We start from the raw sequence: 17,578 nt of genomic DNA on the forward strand, positions 1-17,578 counted from the left end.
CTTCCGCACTGTAGGGGATCTATGATTCGATTTCTAGAACTGTTGACTCCTTTTATCTGGGCTGTGGTTCTGCTTACTCCTCCTGATAATACATCTTCCACAGTTTGCAGAGATCATAAACAACTCTTTGAAAACAAATGCTGCTGAAATTAGTCCAAACCTTCCATAGTTGGATAATCTTTTTGAATTAATAATAAACCTTGCAAAGAAACAACTGTTATGAAACTTGGTGTGTTGTCTCCTTTCATAATGTGCCTAAATCTCAAGATAAACTTTTTTGGTAACCAAAGCATATGTGGACTTTTTTGTTTAACAGGATTCATGCTTGAAACTGCATTAACAATGGAGGGTTTGAGTTTCTTTTTTACAGTTTTTTTTTCTTTTTCTTGGTCTTGTCTTAGCTCCAATAAATTTCCAGACTCTAGTTTGAGCAGTGGAAGAGCACATAGCCCTTTTGAATCCTGATCCAGCGACTCTTTGATCTTAAAATTCTCATCCTTGTTTACTAATATTTCTTTGGCCACCCCTTTCCTTCCCTCTGTAACCTCCACCTGTCCTGCAAATATTAGAGATCTCTGCAGTCTTCAAATTCTGATTTTTGACTTATTCTTGGTGCTACCCCTAGGCCTTGGTAGCCAAAGGTGTAGTTGCCAAAATCCCAAGCTCTGCAATTCCCTCCTTAAATGCCTCTGTGTCTCAATCTGCCTTCTATTTAAGATGACCCATAAACTCTTCGTCCTTGGCCAAACTTTTGGTGACCTCACTTAATACCCCAGCAGACATGTTACTGCATTGAAGGGAGCAAGCTTTTTGTGGGAGAGGGTGTGTAAAGCCTTTGTCGAACATTGTATTTATTCTGAAAGCAACAAAAAAAAATTTCTGTCTCGAAGTATTTTTGCCGCATAGTTATTCCATCGTCTCGCCTGGACTGGATTCCAATGCTCTTTTTATTGGAGAGGGGAGGTGTGGCACAGTAAAATTACATAAGAATAGCTGGAAAATGGTATTTGGCTTTTTAGAAGAAAAAATATCAGGCTGAACCTAATACTTTGCTCCTTCAAAATGAAGTTTTCATATCAAAGTGCGAAGAACTGTAAAGATTTTATTTGGTATTTGCTTCACCATGGGAGGTAAAAATTTCAGCTTATGAGCAAATCCATCTCTCTCTTTATTTTGTTCAGAAACAGCACTGATAAATGTTGAAGTGAGAGTTCATCACACCATCCTTTCACTGTTTAAATTGTTGCTTTCCTCTTGTTTGTTCTTTCACAGGCCAACATTGGTCAGATGGATTCAGCTGCAGAGCAGTGGAAGATGATTACAGGGAATCTGGCACTAATTCAGGTGAGTGTGTTGGAGCGTTAACCGCGGGTGCGTGGGTGGACCAACGTTACTGGTAAATATCGGAAAGACGTGGTAACCCCTAACCTTGTTCAAACATAATTTTTCTTTTATGATTGAACAAAACTTCTAACTGAGTTACTCTGATGTGCAGTCATTCTAAAGAAATATCGGTCTTCTGCCTCAACAATGTGTTTCAACCTGACCCGTTGTAGAGTTCTAGTGTGATAGGTTTTTTTCTCCCATAAACACAATGGATACTTTTATTTTGAATTCCTCTTCAGACAGCTCACATGTTTCAGAGTGACTGTGTTGCAGCATAGCTGAGTTGGCTGGATGACTGGTTTGCAATGCAGAGTGATGGATGCTAACAGAGTAGGTTCAATTCACATAAGTAGCTGAGGTTACCATGAAGGTCCTGCCTTTTCAACATTGCCCTTCATTTCACCTGAAGTGTGGTGACCCTCAGGTTAAACTCCCCACCGAAATCAGTCAGTCTCTCTCTTTCTCCCTTTCTTCCTTTCTTCCTTTCTTTCTCTCTCTCTCTCTCTCTCTCTCTCTCTCTCTCTCTCTCTCTCTCTCTCTCTCTCTCTCTCTCTCTCTCTCTCTCTCTCTCTCTCTCTCTCTCTCTCTCTCTCTCCCTTTTTCTCTCTCTCTCTCTTCCCCCCCCCCCCCTTCTCTTTCTCTTTCTCTCTCTCTCCCCATTTTTCTCTCTCTCTCCCCCTTTGGTCCTATGGTGTTCTGGGACTGTGGTGACTTTGGTCATTTACAATAAAGGAATCTAGATGGCCTGCAGGCTGTTCAAGTGTCGAGAACAAAATAGCAGTGCTCCTACTTGGAAATGTACTCATTCCAATAAAGCTCCCTTAATTTCATTCTGTAATGGGAGTAGTACCTACTCTTCATTTCTCTTTCTACCTCCTGCGCCTACCCCATTCTCTCCCCCCCTCAGCCCATTGTGGCCCATCACTATTCCAGCCAGGGTTTGCTTGTTGTGTTACAACTGGAGGTGCATTTACCCACTAATTCAAAAATCATTACCTGGATTCCAGAGCATTTTGCTTCGTAACAATGACCATTGCTGCCACATTGGAACACAGTCATTACTTGGAATTTAGTGCAGAATGGTTTGCAGTTGATGCATTGGGAATTCACATTAATGGACTATTGTATTTAAAAGTTTGAATAGATTTTAGCATTACAAAATAATGTCAGAAATGAAGATTCATTTTTTCAGATGGAGATATTGGTGTTGTGTAAAAGAATGGTGTTCTGAGGATGCTTATGTTGTGCAGATGGGGACGGGTTAAGTTTATGTGAGGAGAAACCATCTATAGCTGCATACAGTGCAATGAATTAAGGTAGTTTGGAGCTCAAGAATAATTTCAAAGGCAGTTGATTCATATAGACACTTTGATTTTAGGCGACTTAAAGCCCACAATAGTCCTGTCCAAAGAAAAACACAGAAGAATGCTGGTTTTTGTAACGTGCAATTTTGAAATGTGCAGTTTCTGAGATGAATGTTTTGTTGGTTGGTTAATTACAGAGCTTCAACAATCCTGTTTGAAACGGATCAATAGCATTTCACTCTAAAAGCCTTTTGTCAAGAACAAATGAAGCGCTCAAATAGTCCTGCCTGGGCTAGGTCAGAGGTCTGGAAAATTGGTGTATATTTGTACAGCTGGTCTCAGCCAAAAAAAAATTGTGAAAATGATTCCTCAATGTTAAATCAGGTCTTTGTTTTTTTTTCCCCTCTTAGGTCCAGGCCACTGTGGTTGGTTTTCTGGCATCTGTGGCTGCGGTGGTGTTTGGTTGGATCCCTGAGGGTCACTTCCGACTTGATCATGCTGTCCTCCTGTGTGCCAGCAGCATGGCAACAGCTTTTATAGCTTCCCTCATATTGGGTAAGACAGACACTAGCTTGAAATCAGAAGTGTCTTTTGTTTGGATGTTGTTTCAATTGACTGCTGGGCAGTTAATCTATTACCTCTGGCCAGCCAAAAACAGGGTGTTCTGCCAAAATGCTACCAAACACAAAAGGATCTATTTTAGCTTTTAAGCTTTTGGTGGAGCTAACCTGTGTTTATTTGAATATTGCTGACCTGAATTGGATAAAAGGGTGTGTTTCTATGCTGTGTGACTCTGATTATAAATCCAATAAATAACTCAGGAGCAATGTTCTTATTGAGCAATGGGAAATTACGATGGAGCTTACTACACAATGGAGGAGTTAAGGGGACAGCATTAATGCTGTTGGAGGGAAACTAGATGAAAATGTATGAGACAAAGTAGTAAATTGTTATACTGATATGAAGAGATTAAATAAATACAGTGAGAGAAGCCTGCGTGGAGTGTAATTATACAGCAGTGGACCAAATGGCCTGTTCCCGCTGCAAATTTCATGCAATGCAATACAAATTATGGACCTCGTGAACAATTTTGGATAACTGGTTTGGATGGCAATGGTAAAGTTGCTGGACTATTAATCCAGCACCCCAGGTTAATATCTTAGAGTCGTGGATTTAAATCCCACCATGGCAGATGGTGAAATGTGAATTCAATAAAAATCTATAACAGCTAACCTGTTATGGTGAGTACATAACAACTGCCAATTGTTATTAAAAACCCGTCAGGTTCATTCATTGAGGGAAAGAAATCCTTGACTCCAGACCCATGGCAATGTCATTGACTCTTAAATGTGTCTTTTCGGCACTTATGACTGGGCAATAAATGCTGGCCCTTTTAGCAATGTACACATCACATAAATATTTATCTTAAATTAGAATAGTGCAGAAGAGTGGGTATTGTACAAATTACTGACCAATAAGTATTAATTTGGTTCATTTCACTGCAATCCTTTCGCTTCTATTTACTAACATATTTTTTGGACCAAGTGTGAAAAGCAGATACCATATACAATCTTCTGAATAAGACACGTGTCAGACCCGAAATCCTATCTTTGTTTATGTCTCTCCACGGATGCTGCCAGACACTGCTGAGTTTCTCCAGCACTTTCCATTTTTAAACAACATTTTACACCATTCACAATGTCAAAGGCAGCTGTCTATTTTGGGCATGTAGAGATAACCATTTGCCATCATCATAGGAGTCACTTACACAGATAAAACTTGAACTTGTGACTGGTTATATGAGCCATCTATTTCAGTCAAAAAATACGTCACACCTCATTATTGTGTTGATGTTTTATTACCTCCATGAATCATTGTATATCTGTTCTGAGCCCATAATCTGTCTGTCTGTTTGAGAAAAGGAAGAAGTAATGGTCTATAATTCTGCCTGTGGCTCAGTAATGCGTAGCTGGTGCAGAAATTTGAGAAATAGCACTGCAGTATAATCACTTCAACACCAAACCATAGGAACGATATTTCAAATGTGTCTAGTGACTATGCACCTGAACAAAGAGGCTTTACTATATTGAAGTGCAGCTGGAGGGAGGGAAGTTCATGAATGTTTAGCAAAATACTTTCAATTCCAGACTTTTGCAGTGAAGTGTTGTTAAGTGCTTTTGCAGGAATATCACCCCTTTAATTTGTGATTTCTCATCCAGGGGTAATCATGGTCGGGGTAATTATTGGCTCAAGGAAGATTGGTATAAACCCTGATAATGTGGCCACTCCCATTGCTGCTAGTCTTGGGGACCTCATCACCTTGGCACTGCTCTCTGGAATCAGCTGGGGTCTCTACATGCAACTACGTAAGTAATAGTAATAAAGTGCAAGTGATTGCTATTGCTTTGTTGTTTGTCCCCCATCTACCACAGTGGTAACTTTGTTTCTCAATTGGAATACATTGAGCAGATGCAGATTTGGAAATCATCTATAAGAAATAATTATGGACAGAATCGATTGGACGAGCTATATGATATACAAACTAGTGGGATTGGCTGGCCATTGAAGTATTTTATTCCCCCTTTCCCTTTTCTTTGGATATCAGTAACCCAAGCCAGTTCCAACAATGAAATATACTCAATGCTCTTTATTAAAATAAAGTACAAGACATAAAATACTTCAGAAATCTTATGCATCCAGTGCTCATGATCATAAGTGGACCTGTTTAGTGGATTTGTCCAAGGATCAGACCAGAACAGGTGATCAGCCTGTTCTATCCTAAGCTCCAACTGCTGATCAGGTGACCCCTTCCTGAAGTAGCTAACAATGCTATGGGCAAGCTTTCTTTAAACACATTTCTTTTACCATGCAGACAAGCTGTGCATTAAACCTCTATACTGTCCAGTCTCCAGCAAACAATCAATTGGACCACTGGCAAACATCTCAAACATGTTTACACAGCATGATTCTGTAACAATCTCAAATTTAGCTGATAAATTGTCCATATTATATTGATTCACTATGTCTGTTTTGAAACAAAACTTGAACTTTTCAAAAGCTACTGTGACAGTTAGCTCATTCAGAGTTAGAACGCTCAACATAAATACATACACACACACACACACACACCTTCAGCAAAACGCAAGCACTTTACAACCACTGACTTATCCAATCATTAGATCATCACCACATTCTATATGGTTTTCCTTCTCACTTTGTTTAATTTCATTCAACTTCATTGCAGCTAACCAAACAAATTTTAGCTTAACATCTACACTGTCAAGGAGTGGCTGGTTTACTTGGTCTCCCCAGGTAAAAGAAGCAGAAGTTATACATAAGCATAAATGACCTCAACAGTATGTGCTGTACCACTCCAGAACCAGTGTCTTAAAACGCTTCCTTAAAAACATTGGGAGTCAAAGCTTATTGTTCTTTTAGCATTTTATTTAATAGTTTGACTATTTGAAAGTATAGTTGGTTCTGCTATAACGTTTGTTTCTTTAACGAGAATTGGCTTTAACATGATTGAAGAATTTAGCCATTATTTGTAGAATGTGCGATTTCCTTACCTCTATTGGTTATTATGCAATTTTGGCTCCATTAGTTTAAATGGTGCAGTTATTGCATGATTTTCATATGACGTGAAATATCACGAGAACAGATCTGTCTCGTTATATGAGAACTGACTGTACTTGTAAAGCTAAACAAATTCTACATCATTGCCATACTTTGTAGAAAATTTTAAATCTTATGGGAGCCGTTCCAAAACATCCCTTTGAGCCATAGAGATGTACAGCACGGAAACAGACCCTTCGGTCCAACTTCCATGCTGACCAGATATCCCAACCCAATGTAGTCCCACCTGCCAGCACCTGACCCATATCCCTCAAATCCTTCCTACTCATATACCCATCTAGATGCCTTTTAAATGTTGCAATTGTACCAGCCTCCACCACTTCCTCTGGAAGCTCATTCCATACACATACCACCCTCTGATGATAGATTCTCCCTATGTCATTCAATACTAGCTGTTTTTCCTCTCCACCTTCCTTGAAGGTGTCGGCTCATTTTTGAGACTGATTTTATCAGAGCCAGAATATCACTACTACCTTTACGGTTCCAAAATGGGCAGGCTTGTTCAGTGAAAGGAAATTGGGCAGACTGTTTAACTGCAGGGCTATCATAACTGCCCTATGACAATACAGGCTCGATGGACGAAAGGGCCTTTTCACTATGTATGATTAGTGAGCAATAAAAGCAATTCGTCTAACAACATGATAATGGATCAGGCACTCAACATTTTCTTGAACAAAAGCTTTTTAAAGTTCATTGATAGGATGTAGGCATCACTGGTAAGGCCAACATTTGTAGACCATTCCTAATTGCCTTTGGCAGCAGTTCAGAGTCAACCATATTGCTGTAACTCTGAAATCGCTTGTAGGTCAGACCAGGTAAGGATGGCAGATTCTGTCCCTGAAGGATATTGGTGAGCCAGATGGATTTTTATCATGATTGATGATGGGTCCATGGTTACTATCACATGGAAGTACAGTCAATTCCAGATTTTTAACAGATTTCTATCTGTTACAATTAAATTTAACTTCTACCATCTGCCATAGTTGGATTTTGACCCATGTGTTCAGACCATTAGTCTGGGCCTCTGGTATTAATTATCCATCAATATTATCACTAGACCATCATCTTTTGTCAAGCTTTTGTTTGAACTCAGATTGAAAGGTTATGAGACGATAGTGAATGTTGTTGAAAATGTTTGCTTTCATTGAAATGCTATAACCGTTTTTTATAATTACAGAAGAACATCCTTACATCAACCCACTAGTGTGTGCTTTCTTTGTGGCTTTGACACCTCTGTGGATCATCATATCAAAGAAGAACCCAGCCACACGAGAGGTCTTATACTCTGGTTGGGAGCCTGTTATTATCGCCATGACAATTAGCAGGTATAGACTAATAAAGTTCTGTTGTGAAACCTTTGGGGGAACCATAAACCAAAGCTACCAAATCACTCCCAAGTGAAAAAATTACAAACAAGATTTCCACGTTTTGTAACTTTTACTCCAACGCAAAGCAGAACCAATGCAAATTGCAAGTGAATTAACAGGCAAATGATACTGCAAATAAAACGGTCAATTTCACATTAAATAGTCAATGAGCTTTACAGAACCACAAGGATGAAGACAATTCCTCGCAGTTCTGTATTCACACAGTAAATCAGGACCTCCAACTGACAGAAATATCACTTCTTGGTTTCTTGGGTATAATCATTATCGTCATCAAGGCACACTTTAAACACTCTCCCCTGTAATGTTGATGTAATTTCCTGCACTCTTATTATGTTCTTACCGAACCAATTTACTACTTAGTTCAAAATAAAGTCTAAAGGTTGCAATTGCAGAATTCTTGTTTGCCTGTTTTCTCACACTGGGTTCTGAACTGGAATTGCTCTTATTGTCTTTGCATTTTTCTGTTAACTTTACAATGTTAAACTTTTATTGTGCTGTGTTGTAACCATGTGATATGATTGTATTTCAGTGTTGGTGGACTGATTTTGGATAAAACAGTATCTGATCCAAATTTTGCAGGGATCGCTGTTTTCACTCCAGTTATCAATGGTAAGTACATTTATTCATGTGCTGTGAATTTTTGTAATTACAATGTTTGAAAAAAAATTGCATGGATGTCAGTTTTAAGATTTGGTGGAAAAAGAATGATTGCTATAAAAACATTCAGTTACGGAATGTTGTTGACTGAGGAATGTACAGCAAGTGGTGCCATAATCCTCTTTATATGGACCATGGGGGAAAAGGAAAAACAAGGTATTTTGGTTGTTATGTTGGAAACACCTTAATATTATGGATTGGACAGGCTGGACTTACACAGCATCAATAAACAGACAGTGGTGATGATTCGGAAATGAGTGGGCAGTACTAGATGGTGAAAATCCCAAGTTTCTTCCACTGTGTACTCTGGCATTAGAATGTGTTGTCAACATTGTGGTCCCTCGATTATCTGGTTCTACACATTCCCAATTATCCACGGATATTTTCTTTGCAAGAGTTGAAGAAACTGCAGGAGAAAGTATTTCAAATTTTTAAACATTGACAAGCTAATCCCCTATTTGTCCTGTTGAGGATTGAGGCAAATGGACATTGAATTGTTTAGCTGGTCAAGTTGGGGGGGGGGAGAGGGGGGAATATGGGTTGCAAAATATGGTGTTTAGCGAAAGTTGCAATCTTGTTGAACACACTTCAAGCTGGGACAGACAGGCTTTCAGTGTCTCAGGAAATTGGGGGGGATTCGGGGAATGGGCAGGAAAGTGGAGTTGAAGCCCAAGATCAGCCATGATTGTATTAAATAACACACCAAGCTCGATGGTCTAGTCCTGCTCCTATTTCTTGTGTTGTTCTTCTCCCAATCTTATGACGTCCTTAAGCATCATCCATCCTCTATAAACTGGTAAGCTGTAATTTCTCACACCCTGTTGTTTCATATCAAATTTAAATTTATTCATGCCATGTGGGCGTCGCTGGCTAGGCCAGCATTTGTTGTCCATGCCAGAGGGCAGTTAAGAGTCACCCACGTTGTTGTGGGTCTGGAGTCGCATGTGAGCCACACCTAAAGGATGTTAGTGAACCGGCTGGGCTTTTCCTTGGCAATGGATTCATGGTCATCATTAGACTCTTAATCCCAGATTTTTACAGAATTCAAATTACACCATGGAGGGATTCGAGTTCAGGTCTCAAGAGGTCTCTGGTATAACAGTCTAGTGATAAAACCATTTGGCCATCACCTCCCCTCTCAGCTTCTTAGCTGCATGGGGCTGCAATACAACAACCAAGCTCTCAAGAACACTACTTCTATACTTCTCAGATTGCCGTAGACATTACTATTAATCAATAAACTCCAAAGCATTCAATAATAACAATTTTGAAATGGGCACTGAATTACACCTGCGCAAGTGGCCCAATTAATCTTGCTACTGCTCCTCACTGGAAACCTACACTTGGATCCTTGTTAACAAAGGTTTTGAAGGTTAGCTGGTCATATTGTAATTCTTCATGCACTTCCTAGAAGTTTGTTTCTTAACAATAGTTTGAATTTATTAACGAAATAAAATGTAGAAGAATACTTTGCAAAAGTGACTGTTAACCAAGGTATCACAGCAACGGCTTAAGGGGGCATTTGAACAGATGGTCGAAAGCTTGGTTAAAGTGAAAGGTTTTAAGGAGCGGAGAAGGCTGCTGCCCGCAAAATGTGACTGGTCATGTTTTACTCAGCATATTTTGTTGTTACTTCTACTGTGAAAACTCACGATCTCCTGACACCCCTCCAAGAGTTCTCATTGTATATGCCCACGGTTTAGATTAGATTAGATTAGATTAGATTACTTACAGTATGGAAACAGGCCCTTCGGCCCAACAAGTCCACACCGCCCCACCGAAGTGCAACCCATCCATACCCCTACATATATGCACCGTTTGTGAAACACCCTGCCCGTTTACAAAAAAGAAAGGGCAGCGACCAATTCAATACAATAGATATCAGTGAAGAGGATAGAATGACCTCATTGCACTGCTGTGTCAGCAGATACTGCTAGAAGAGTGTAAACTCTCCAACTCCCTGTGAGTGGTGCTGTTGATCAATATGCCCGTGGAATTCACTATCATACAAAGCCGTCAAGGCCAAAACGTTTCTATGATTTCGAGATGGCGTTGGATATAACTCTTGGAGTTAGAGATCGAAGGATGGGGAGGGAGAAGGGAGGCTGTGGGGGTAGAGTGGAAGGTGGGATCAGGGTATTGAAAGGTGGAGCAGACTCAAAGGGCTGAATGGCCTACTTGTCCTGTTTTCTATAGGGATGGTAATTTGACCGTTCAGTTGCTTGGAAAAATGATAAAGGACTGATTTTATTTTGGATATGATTTTTCCAACCAGAATAAGATTTATCTGAAAATATCGATGCCGTATAGGCCTTTGTTTGACCTATTTGTTCTTGTCCCTCCTTCCTCAGGTGTTGGTGGCAACTTGGTGGCAGTGCAAGCCAGCAGAATTTCTACCTTCCTCCACCTCTCCAGTCTGCCTGGCGTGGCACCAGAAAACATGCACAAAACCTGCCCAAGTCCTTGTCGCACTTTCTGTAGTTCAGGTGAGAGCCCTTAGTCAGCAGCCAGTGAGCAACTTTACATCTTTAACGATCCAATTGAATAAGACATGAGATACTGCAGGTTGACGAGATGATGTTCGGCTTGACTCTGTTAGACCGTTGATGAAGCAGAGAGGGTAAATTGCCATAGTTTTGAGGAGGAATGTAAAAAACAGGATTGCAGCACAATGATGATGAAAACAAATCCCTTCACCAATAAGCAGGTGGACATTAAAATGTGAAGATGCTCATTATGTTTCTACTAAGCAACAATACCATAAGCCTAAGTAAATTGCTCAAATAATTTCTTAGAGTTTTTTTTTAAGCTGAGTATAGGATATCAGCTTCCTTTTACTCATCTCTCCTTATCTATACAGTCAGCAAATCAGGATATGGTGAACTAAGAGTATAAATCAAACATCCTGTCAATCAATGGAGCATAATTTCTATAGTATGTAATCTCAGTTCTGGTCAGAAACAAAAATATAAAATGTGCTTTACCAATAAAGTATTAAATGTTTAAGGAGTGACTAATTTGAGAGCTTGATTGTTTTTAGAAAGTGGTATCCTCTGGTAGCTGGTGCCCTCAAAGCTAACCTGTCTATTTTAAACATGTTTTAAACAGCTGGTTCCTGAATTGTGGGGATAACCTGATACTGTGTCATACATTATTTAATTTATGCCAGTAGGGGGCACCAGTCCATTCCCCACATCGCAGTACAGAACAACCTCGGTTATCCGAACAAGATCTTACAGTCCCATAAAAACTCTATCCATTATCTGAACAAAATACTCGCCGCCTGTCTCATTCGGATAATTGGGGTGGTTCTGGACACAAAAAATTTGCAGATGCTGGAAATCAGAAACGAAAACAGAAATTGCTGGAAAAACTCAGCAGTTCTGACGGCATCTGTGGAGAGAAAGCAGAGTTAAAGTTCCATGTCCAGTGACCCCCGCGTCAGAACTTAAATATCACTAAACCTGGAACATTAACTCTGCTTTTGCTCCATAGATTCGCCAGACCTGGTGAGTTTCTCCAGCATTTCTGCTTTTGTACCGTCGCCTTATTGATTTCTGCACAACGTCAGACTAAAGTCTTTCTTTGAAGTTCTGATGGGCATCTTTGTGTAGAATTTTGGCAGCAATGTGAAACGGGCTATATTTTGATGAATGATAATATCAAAACAATCTTGTATCGGTCTAAGTTTTATGTAACAAGTAAATTATGAATAATCTGACTGTTTGTGGCATTACATAGAAACGCAAGATCAAATGATGACGCGATTGTGGAAGAACTAATTCAGGGCAGTCACTCCAGCCATAACTTGTATTCACGGATTAGTGGCGCTGGAAGAGCACAGCAGTTCAGGCAGCATCCAAGTAGATTCGAAATCGACGTTTCGGGCAAAAGCCCTTCATCAGGAATAAAGGCAGTGAGCCTGAAGCGTGGAGAGATAAGCTAGAGGAGGGTGGGGGTGGGGAGAAAGTAGCATAGAGTACAATGGGTGAGTGGGGGAGGGGATGAAGATGATAGGTCAAGGATGAGAGGGTGGAGTGGATAGGTGGAAAAGAAGATAGGCAGGTCGGACAAGTCCGGACAAATTATGGGAACAGTTACTGAGCTGGAAGTTTAGAACTAGGGTGAGGTGGGGGAAGAGGAAATGAGGAAACTGATGAAGTCCACATTGATGCCCTGGGGTTGAATTGTTCCGAGGCGGAAGATGAGGCGTTCTTCCTCCAGGCGTCTGGTGAGGGAGTGGCGGTGAAGGAGGCCCAGCATCTCCATGTCCTCGGCAGAGTGGGAATGTTGGGCCACGGGGCGGTGTGGTTGATTGGTGCGGGTGTCCCGGAGATGTTCCCCAAAGCGCTCTGCTAGGAGGCGCCCAGTCTCCCCAATGTAGAGGAGACCGCATCGGGAGCAACGGATACAATAAATGATATTAGTGGATGTGCAAGTAAAACTTTGATGGATGTGGAAGGCTCCTTTAGGGCCTTGGATAGAGGTGAGGGAGGAGGTGTGTGCGCAGGTTTTACAGTTATGACTCCACCCCCATTCCCCCCACCATCACACCCACTCCAGTTACAGGTTCCGCCCCCATTCCCAGCTCCACACCCACACCAGATCCCAGCTCCCAGCCCTGCCGAGTTTTCACCATCCCCCCAGACCTCCCCCTCACTGATGACGAACGATCAGTCCTCAGCAAAGGACTCACCTTCATCCCCCTCCGTCCACGCATCAATGAATTTAACACACGCCGTGATGTCGAACAATTCTTCCATCGCCTCCGCCTCCGAGCTTACTTTCACAATCAGGACTCCCGCCCACTTTCCGAGGACCCCTTCGCCCACCTCCAACACACTGCATCCACCTGGACACCCCGCGCTGGCCTATTACCTGCCCTTGACCTCTTCATTTCCAACTGCCGCCGGGACATTAACCGCCTCAACCTGTCGTCCCCCCTCCCCCAGTCCAACCTCTCACACTCACAACGCGCAGCCCTCCAATCCCTCTGCTCCAATCCCAACCTCACCATCAAGCCAGCGGATAAAGGGGGCGCAGTGGTAGTCTGGCACATTGACCTCTACACCGCTGAAGCCAAACGTCAACTCGAGGACACCTCTTCCTACTGCCCCCTCGACCATGACCCCACCCCCCATCACCAAACCATCATCTCCCAGACCATACAGAACCTCATCACCTCAGGAGATCTCCCACCCACAGCTTCCAACCTCATAGTCCGGGAACCCTACACTGCCCGGTTCTACCTCCCTCCCAAGATCCATAAGCCTGACCACCCTGGCCGACCCATTGTCTCAGCATGCTCCTGCCCCGCTGAACTCATCTCTCTCTACCTCGACACTGTCCTATCCCCCCACATACGTTTGAGACACCACCCACGCCCTCCACCTCCTCCAAAACTTCAGTTTCCCTGGCCCCCAACGCCTCATCTTCACCATGGCTATCCAATCCCTCTACACCTCCATCCGCCATGACCAGGGCCTCCAAGCCCTCCATTTTTTTCCTTTCCAGACGTCCCCAACAGTACCCTTCCACCGACACTCTCATTCGTTTGGCCGAACTGGTCCTCACCCTTAACAATTTCTCCTTTGAATCCTCCCACTTCCTCCAGACCAAAGGGGTAGCCATGGGCACACGTATGGGCCCCAGCTATGCCTGTCTCTTTGTTGGCTACGTAGAGCAGTTGATCTCCGTAATTACACCGGCACCACTCCCCACCTCTTCCTCCGCTACATTGATGACTGCATTGGCGCCACCTCGTGCTCCCGCGAGGAGGTTGAGCAATTCATCAACTTCACCAACACATTCCACCCTGACCTTCAATTTACCTGGACCATCTCTGACACCTCCCTCCCCTTTCTGGACCTCTCCATCTCCATTAATGATGACCGACTTGACACTGACATTTTTTACAAACCCACCGACTCCCACAGCTACCTGGATTACACCTCTTCCCACCCTACCTCTTGCAAAAATGCCATCCCGTATTCCCAATTCCTCCTCCTCCGCCGTATCTGCTCCCAGGAGGACCAGTTCCACTACAGAACACACCAGATGGCCTCCTTCTTTAGAGACCGCAATTTCCCTTCCCACGTGGTTAAAGATGCCCTCCAACGCATCTCGTCTACATCCCGCACCTCCGCCCTCAGATCCCACCCCTCTAACCGTAACAAGGACAGAATGCCCCTGGTGCTCACCTTCCACCCTACCAACCTTCGCATCAACCAAATCATCCGCTGACATTTCCGCCACCTCCAAACAGACCCCACTACCAGGGATATATTTCCCTCCCCACCCCTTTCCGCCTTCCGCAAAGACCGTTCCCTCCGCGACTACCTGGTCAGGTCCACACCCCCCTACGACCCACCCTCCAATCCTGGCACCTTCCCCTGCCACCGCAGGAACTGTAAAACCTGCGCCCACACCTCCTCCCTCACCTCTATCCAAGGCCCTAAAGGAGCCTTCCACATCCATCAAAGTTTTACTTGCATATCCACTAATATCATTTATTGTATCCGTTGCTCCCAATGCAGTCTCCTCTACATTGGGGAGACTGGGCGCCTCCTAACAGAGCGCTTTAGGGAACATCTCCGAGACACCCGCACCAATCAACCATGCCACCCCATGGCCCAACATTTCAACTCTCCCTCCCACTCTGCCGAGGACATGGAGGTCCTGGGCCTCCTTCACCGCCGTCCCTCACCACCAGACGCCTGGAGGAAGAACGCCTCATCTTCCGCCTCGGAACACTTCAACCCCAGGACATCAATGTGGACTTCAACAGTTTCCTCATTTCCCCTTCCCCCACCTCACCCTAGTTCTAAACTTCCAGCTCAGTAACTGTTCCCAAAACTTGTCCGGACTTGTCCTACCTGCCTATCTTCTTTTCCACCTATCCACTCCACCCTCTCTTCCTTGACCTATCACCTTCACCCCCTCCCCCACTCACCCATTGTACTCTATGCCACTTTCTCCCCACCCCCACCCTCCTCTAGCTTATCTCTCCACGCTTCAGGCTCACTGCCTTTATTCCTGATGAAGGGCTTTTGCCCGAAACGTCGATTTCGAAGCTATTTGGATGCTGCCTGAACTGCTGTGCTCTTCCAGCACCACTAATCCAGAATCTGGTTTCCAGCATCTGCAGTGATTGTTTTAACCTTTATAACTTGTATTCAGTCTAATAGAGGTTAGATTTGATTTGCTACTATTATAATTCCATGAAAATCAATAAACCAGAACTGAATTTACTGACTAACTGGCTCCAACAAGAAAACCAATTGACAAGATTTCATTTTTCCTAACAAACTCAGAAATTGCAGGAAAATCTCAGCAAGTCTGGCAGCATCTGTGGAGAGTTAGCATTTCGGGTCCAGTGAGCCTTATCTTGAGTTCTGAAGAAGGGTCATTGGATATGAAATGTTAACTTTGCTTTCTCTCCACAGATGCTGCCAGGTCTGCTGAGTATTTCCAGCAGTTTCTGATTTTTATGTCTGATTTCCAGCATATGCAGTTCTTTGGATTTTCTTTTCACTCTTCGTAATGTTTACCTTAAAAATCAAAACAAAAGTCAACATAACATAAACTAAATGAGGAATTAATGACAAAACATGGGCATTATAAGCTGTGAGCAGATATAACAAAATTGGGTCTGGAAGCTTTATCAGGTACTGGAAAAGCACAGCAGGTCAGGCAGCATCTGAGGAGCAGGAGAGTTGATGTTTCAGGTATAAGCCTCTTCTGATGAAGGGGTTATGCCCAAAACGTTGACTCTCCTGCTCCTCGGTTGCTGCCTGATTCGCTGTACTTTTCCAGCACCACACTTTTTGACTCTGACTCTCCAGCATCTACAGTCCTCACTTTCTCCTAACTTTATCAGGTAGTTTATTCAGTATAGAAGAAGAAACTTGATTATCCGAAGGACACAGGCGGGCAGTATTTTGTTTGTTAATCGAATGCCAGATAACATAGTTTATCCGAGCATCGGGACCTTGCAATCTTGCCAGATAACCCGATGTTCAGATAATCGAATGCTGGATAATCAAGATTCCTCCGTATAGCACCGGTCATGGCATCCTTCAAAACCTGTTTGCCTCAGCTAGAGTTTTCAGTTTCCTCTCTTGCACACCGGATTAAGCCATGGATCCTCCTTCAGTATTGACCTCCTGACCAACCTGAGTGAGCAGGAAGGGTTGTCACCGAAACAATGCACTTGTGTGAAGTTCCCTCAGTTCTGCTCTCTGTGATTATGATGGTGTGATATCACAGTCATGTAGGCATACACAGTGTGGCCAGCTCTCGTTGAACAGTTACTTTAAAATAATAACAACAATTTTACTTTTCCTGTACCTGTTTTTGGATCCAGCCTTCAGGATTTCTTCTTCAAACTACCTCGTCCACATCTCACCATAGCTTGTCTCCACTGAACTGTATTTTGTGGCGTTTTATTTTGTTTGGTTTGAACTTGTTCTCTAGTTGGAATGATTATTTATAATGCCTAAGTGGACCCAAACACAGACAGGGCCAGTTCTGTCATTTGACTGTGACCTGGTGTCTGTGTTCATGTGTGAACATTACTCCACTTGGTGGTATTCACAATAAGGTAAAAACAATGACTGCAGATGCTGGAAAGCAAATCCTGGATTTGTGGTGCTGGAAGAGCACAGCAGTTCAGGCACTGTTCGTTGGATGCTGCCTGAACTGCTGTGCTCTTCCAGCACCACAAATCCGGTATTCACAATAAACTCTATCCTCCCCAGCAAGCTGAGATGGCAGCCAATTCCCTTAAAATCATAGCCCCTCTCTTAATTAGGGCTTTTTTTTCAAAAAAAAATAAAAGCAAGTTATAATCTCCTCAAGCCACCAGCCTGGAACTTTAAAATATATATCTCACTTAAGGTGGACAGATAAGAAGTTCAATTCAGTCCATGACCCTGAAGGGAAATGAGTAAATGGCAGAAAATTGAATAAACTGGTCAGGTGCTTTCTCTACAAAGCCCCTTTACACTTGGCAGTAATGTCCAGGAAGCCAACTAAGTAGTGCAAATAATTTCCTCAGAGCTTTTGTCTGCCAATTTTCCTTTTCTGATGTGAATATGTACCATTGGAAACATCATTAACCACATAGAAAAGTTACTCAATGCTAAAAAAAATTGCTCAACTAGCCCATAAAATTGTTAATTTATATAAAATGTTTCCTTCTGAAAG

General features: G+C 42.7%; 1 protein-coding gene across 4 annotated transcripts in view; it reads left to right on the plus strand.

Moving 5' to 3' along the window:
- Positions 1 to 17,578, plus strand: part of LOC140467420 (solute carrier family 41 member 1-like) — a 66,883-nt gene that overhangs the window by 41,526 nt on the left and 7,779 nt on the right. For all 4 annotated transcript variants that reach the window (XM_072563765.1, XM_072563763.1, XM_072563764.1 and 1 more), the window contains exons 4-9: positions 1,273 to 1,344; positions 3,101 to 3,245; positions 4,910 to 5,056; positions 7,504 to 7,651; positions 8,244 to 8,323; positions 10,723 to 10,857. In XM_072563765.1, coding sequence (XP_072419866.1) covers positions 1,273 to 1,344; positions 3,101 to 3,245; positions 4,910 to 5,056; positions 7,504 to 7,651; positions 8,244 to 8,323; positions 10,723 to 10,857 — 727 coding nt within the window. The remainder of the gene's footprint in view (positions 1 to 1,272; positions 1,345 to 3,100; positions 3,246 to 4,909; positions 5,057 to 7,503; positions 7,652 to 8,243; positions 8,324 to 10,722; positions 10,858 to 17,578) is intronic.

This window comes from Chiloscyllium punctatum, chromosome 45 (genome assembly GCF_047496795.1).
Source record: "Chiloscyllium punctatum isolate Juve2018m chromosome 45, sChiPun1.3, whole genome shotgun sequence".
Lineage (NCBI taxonomy): Eukaryota > Metazoa > Chordata > Chondrichthyes > Orectolobiformes > Hemiscylliidae > Chiloscyllium > Chiloscyllium punctatum.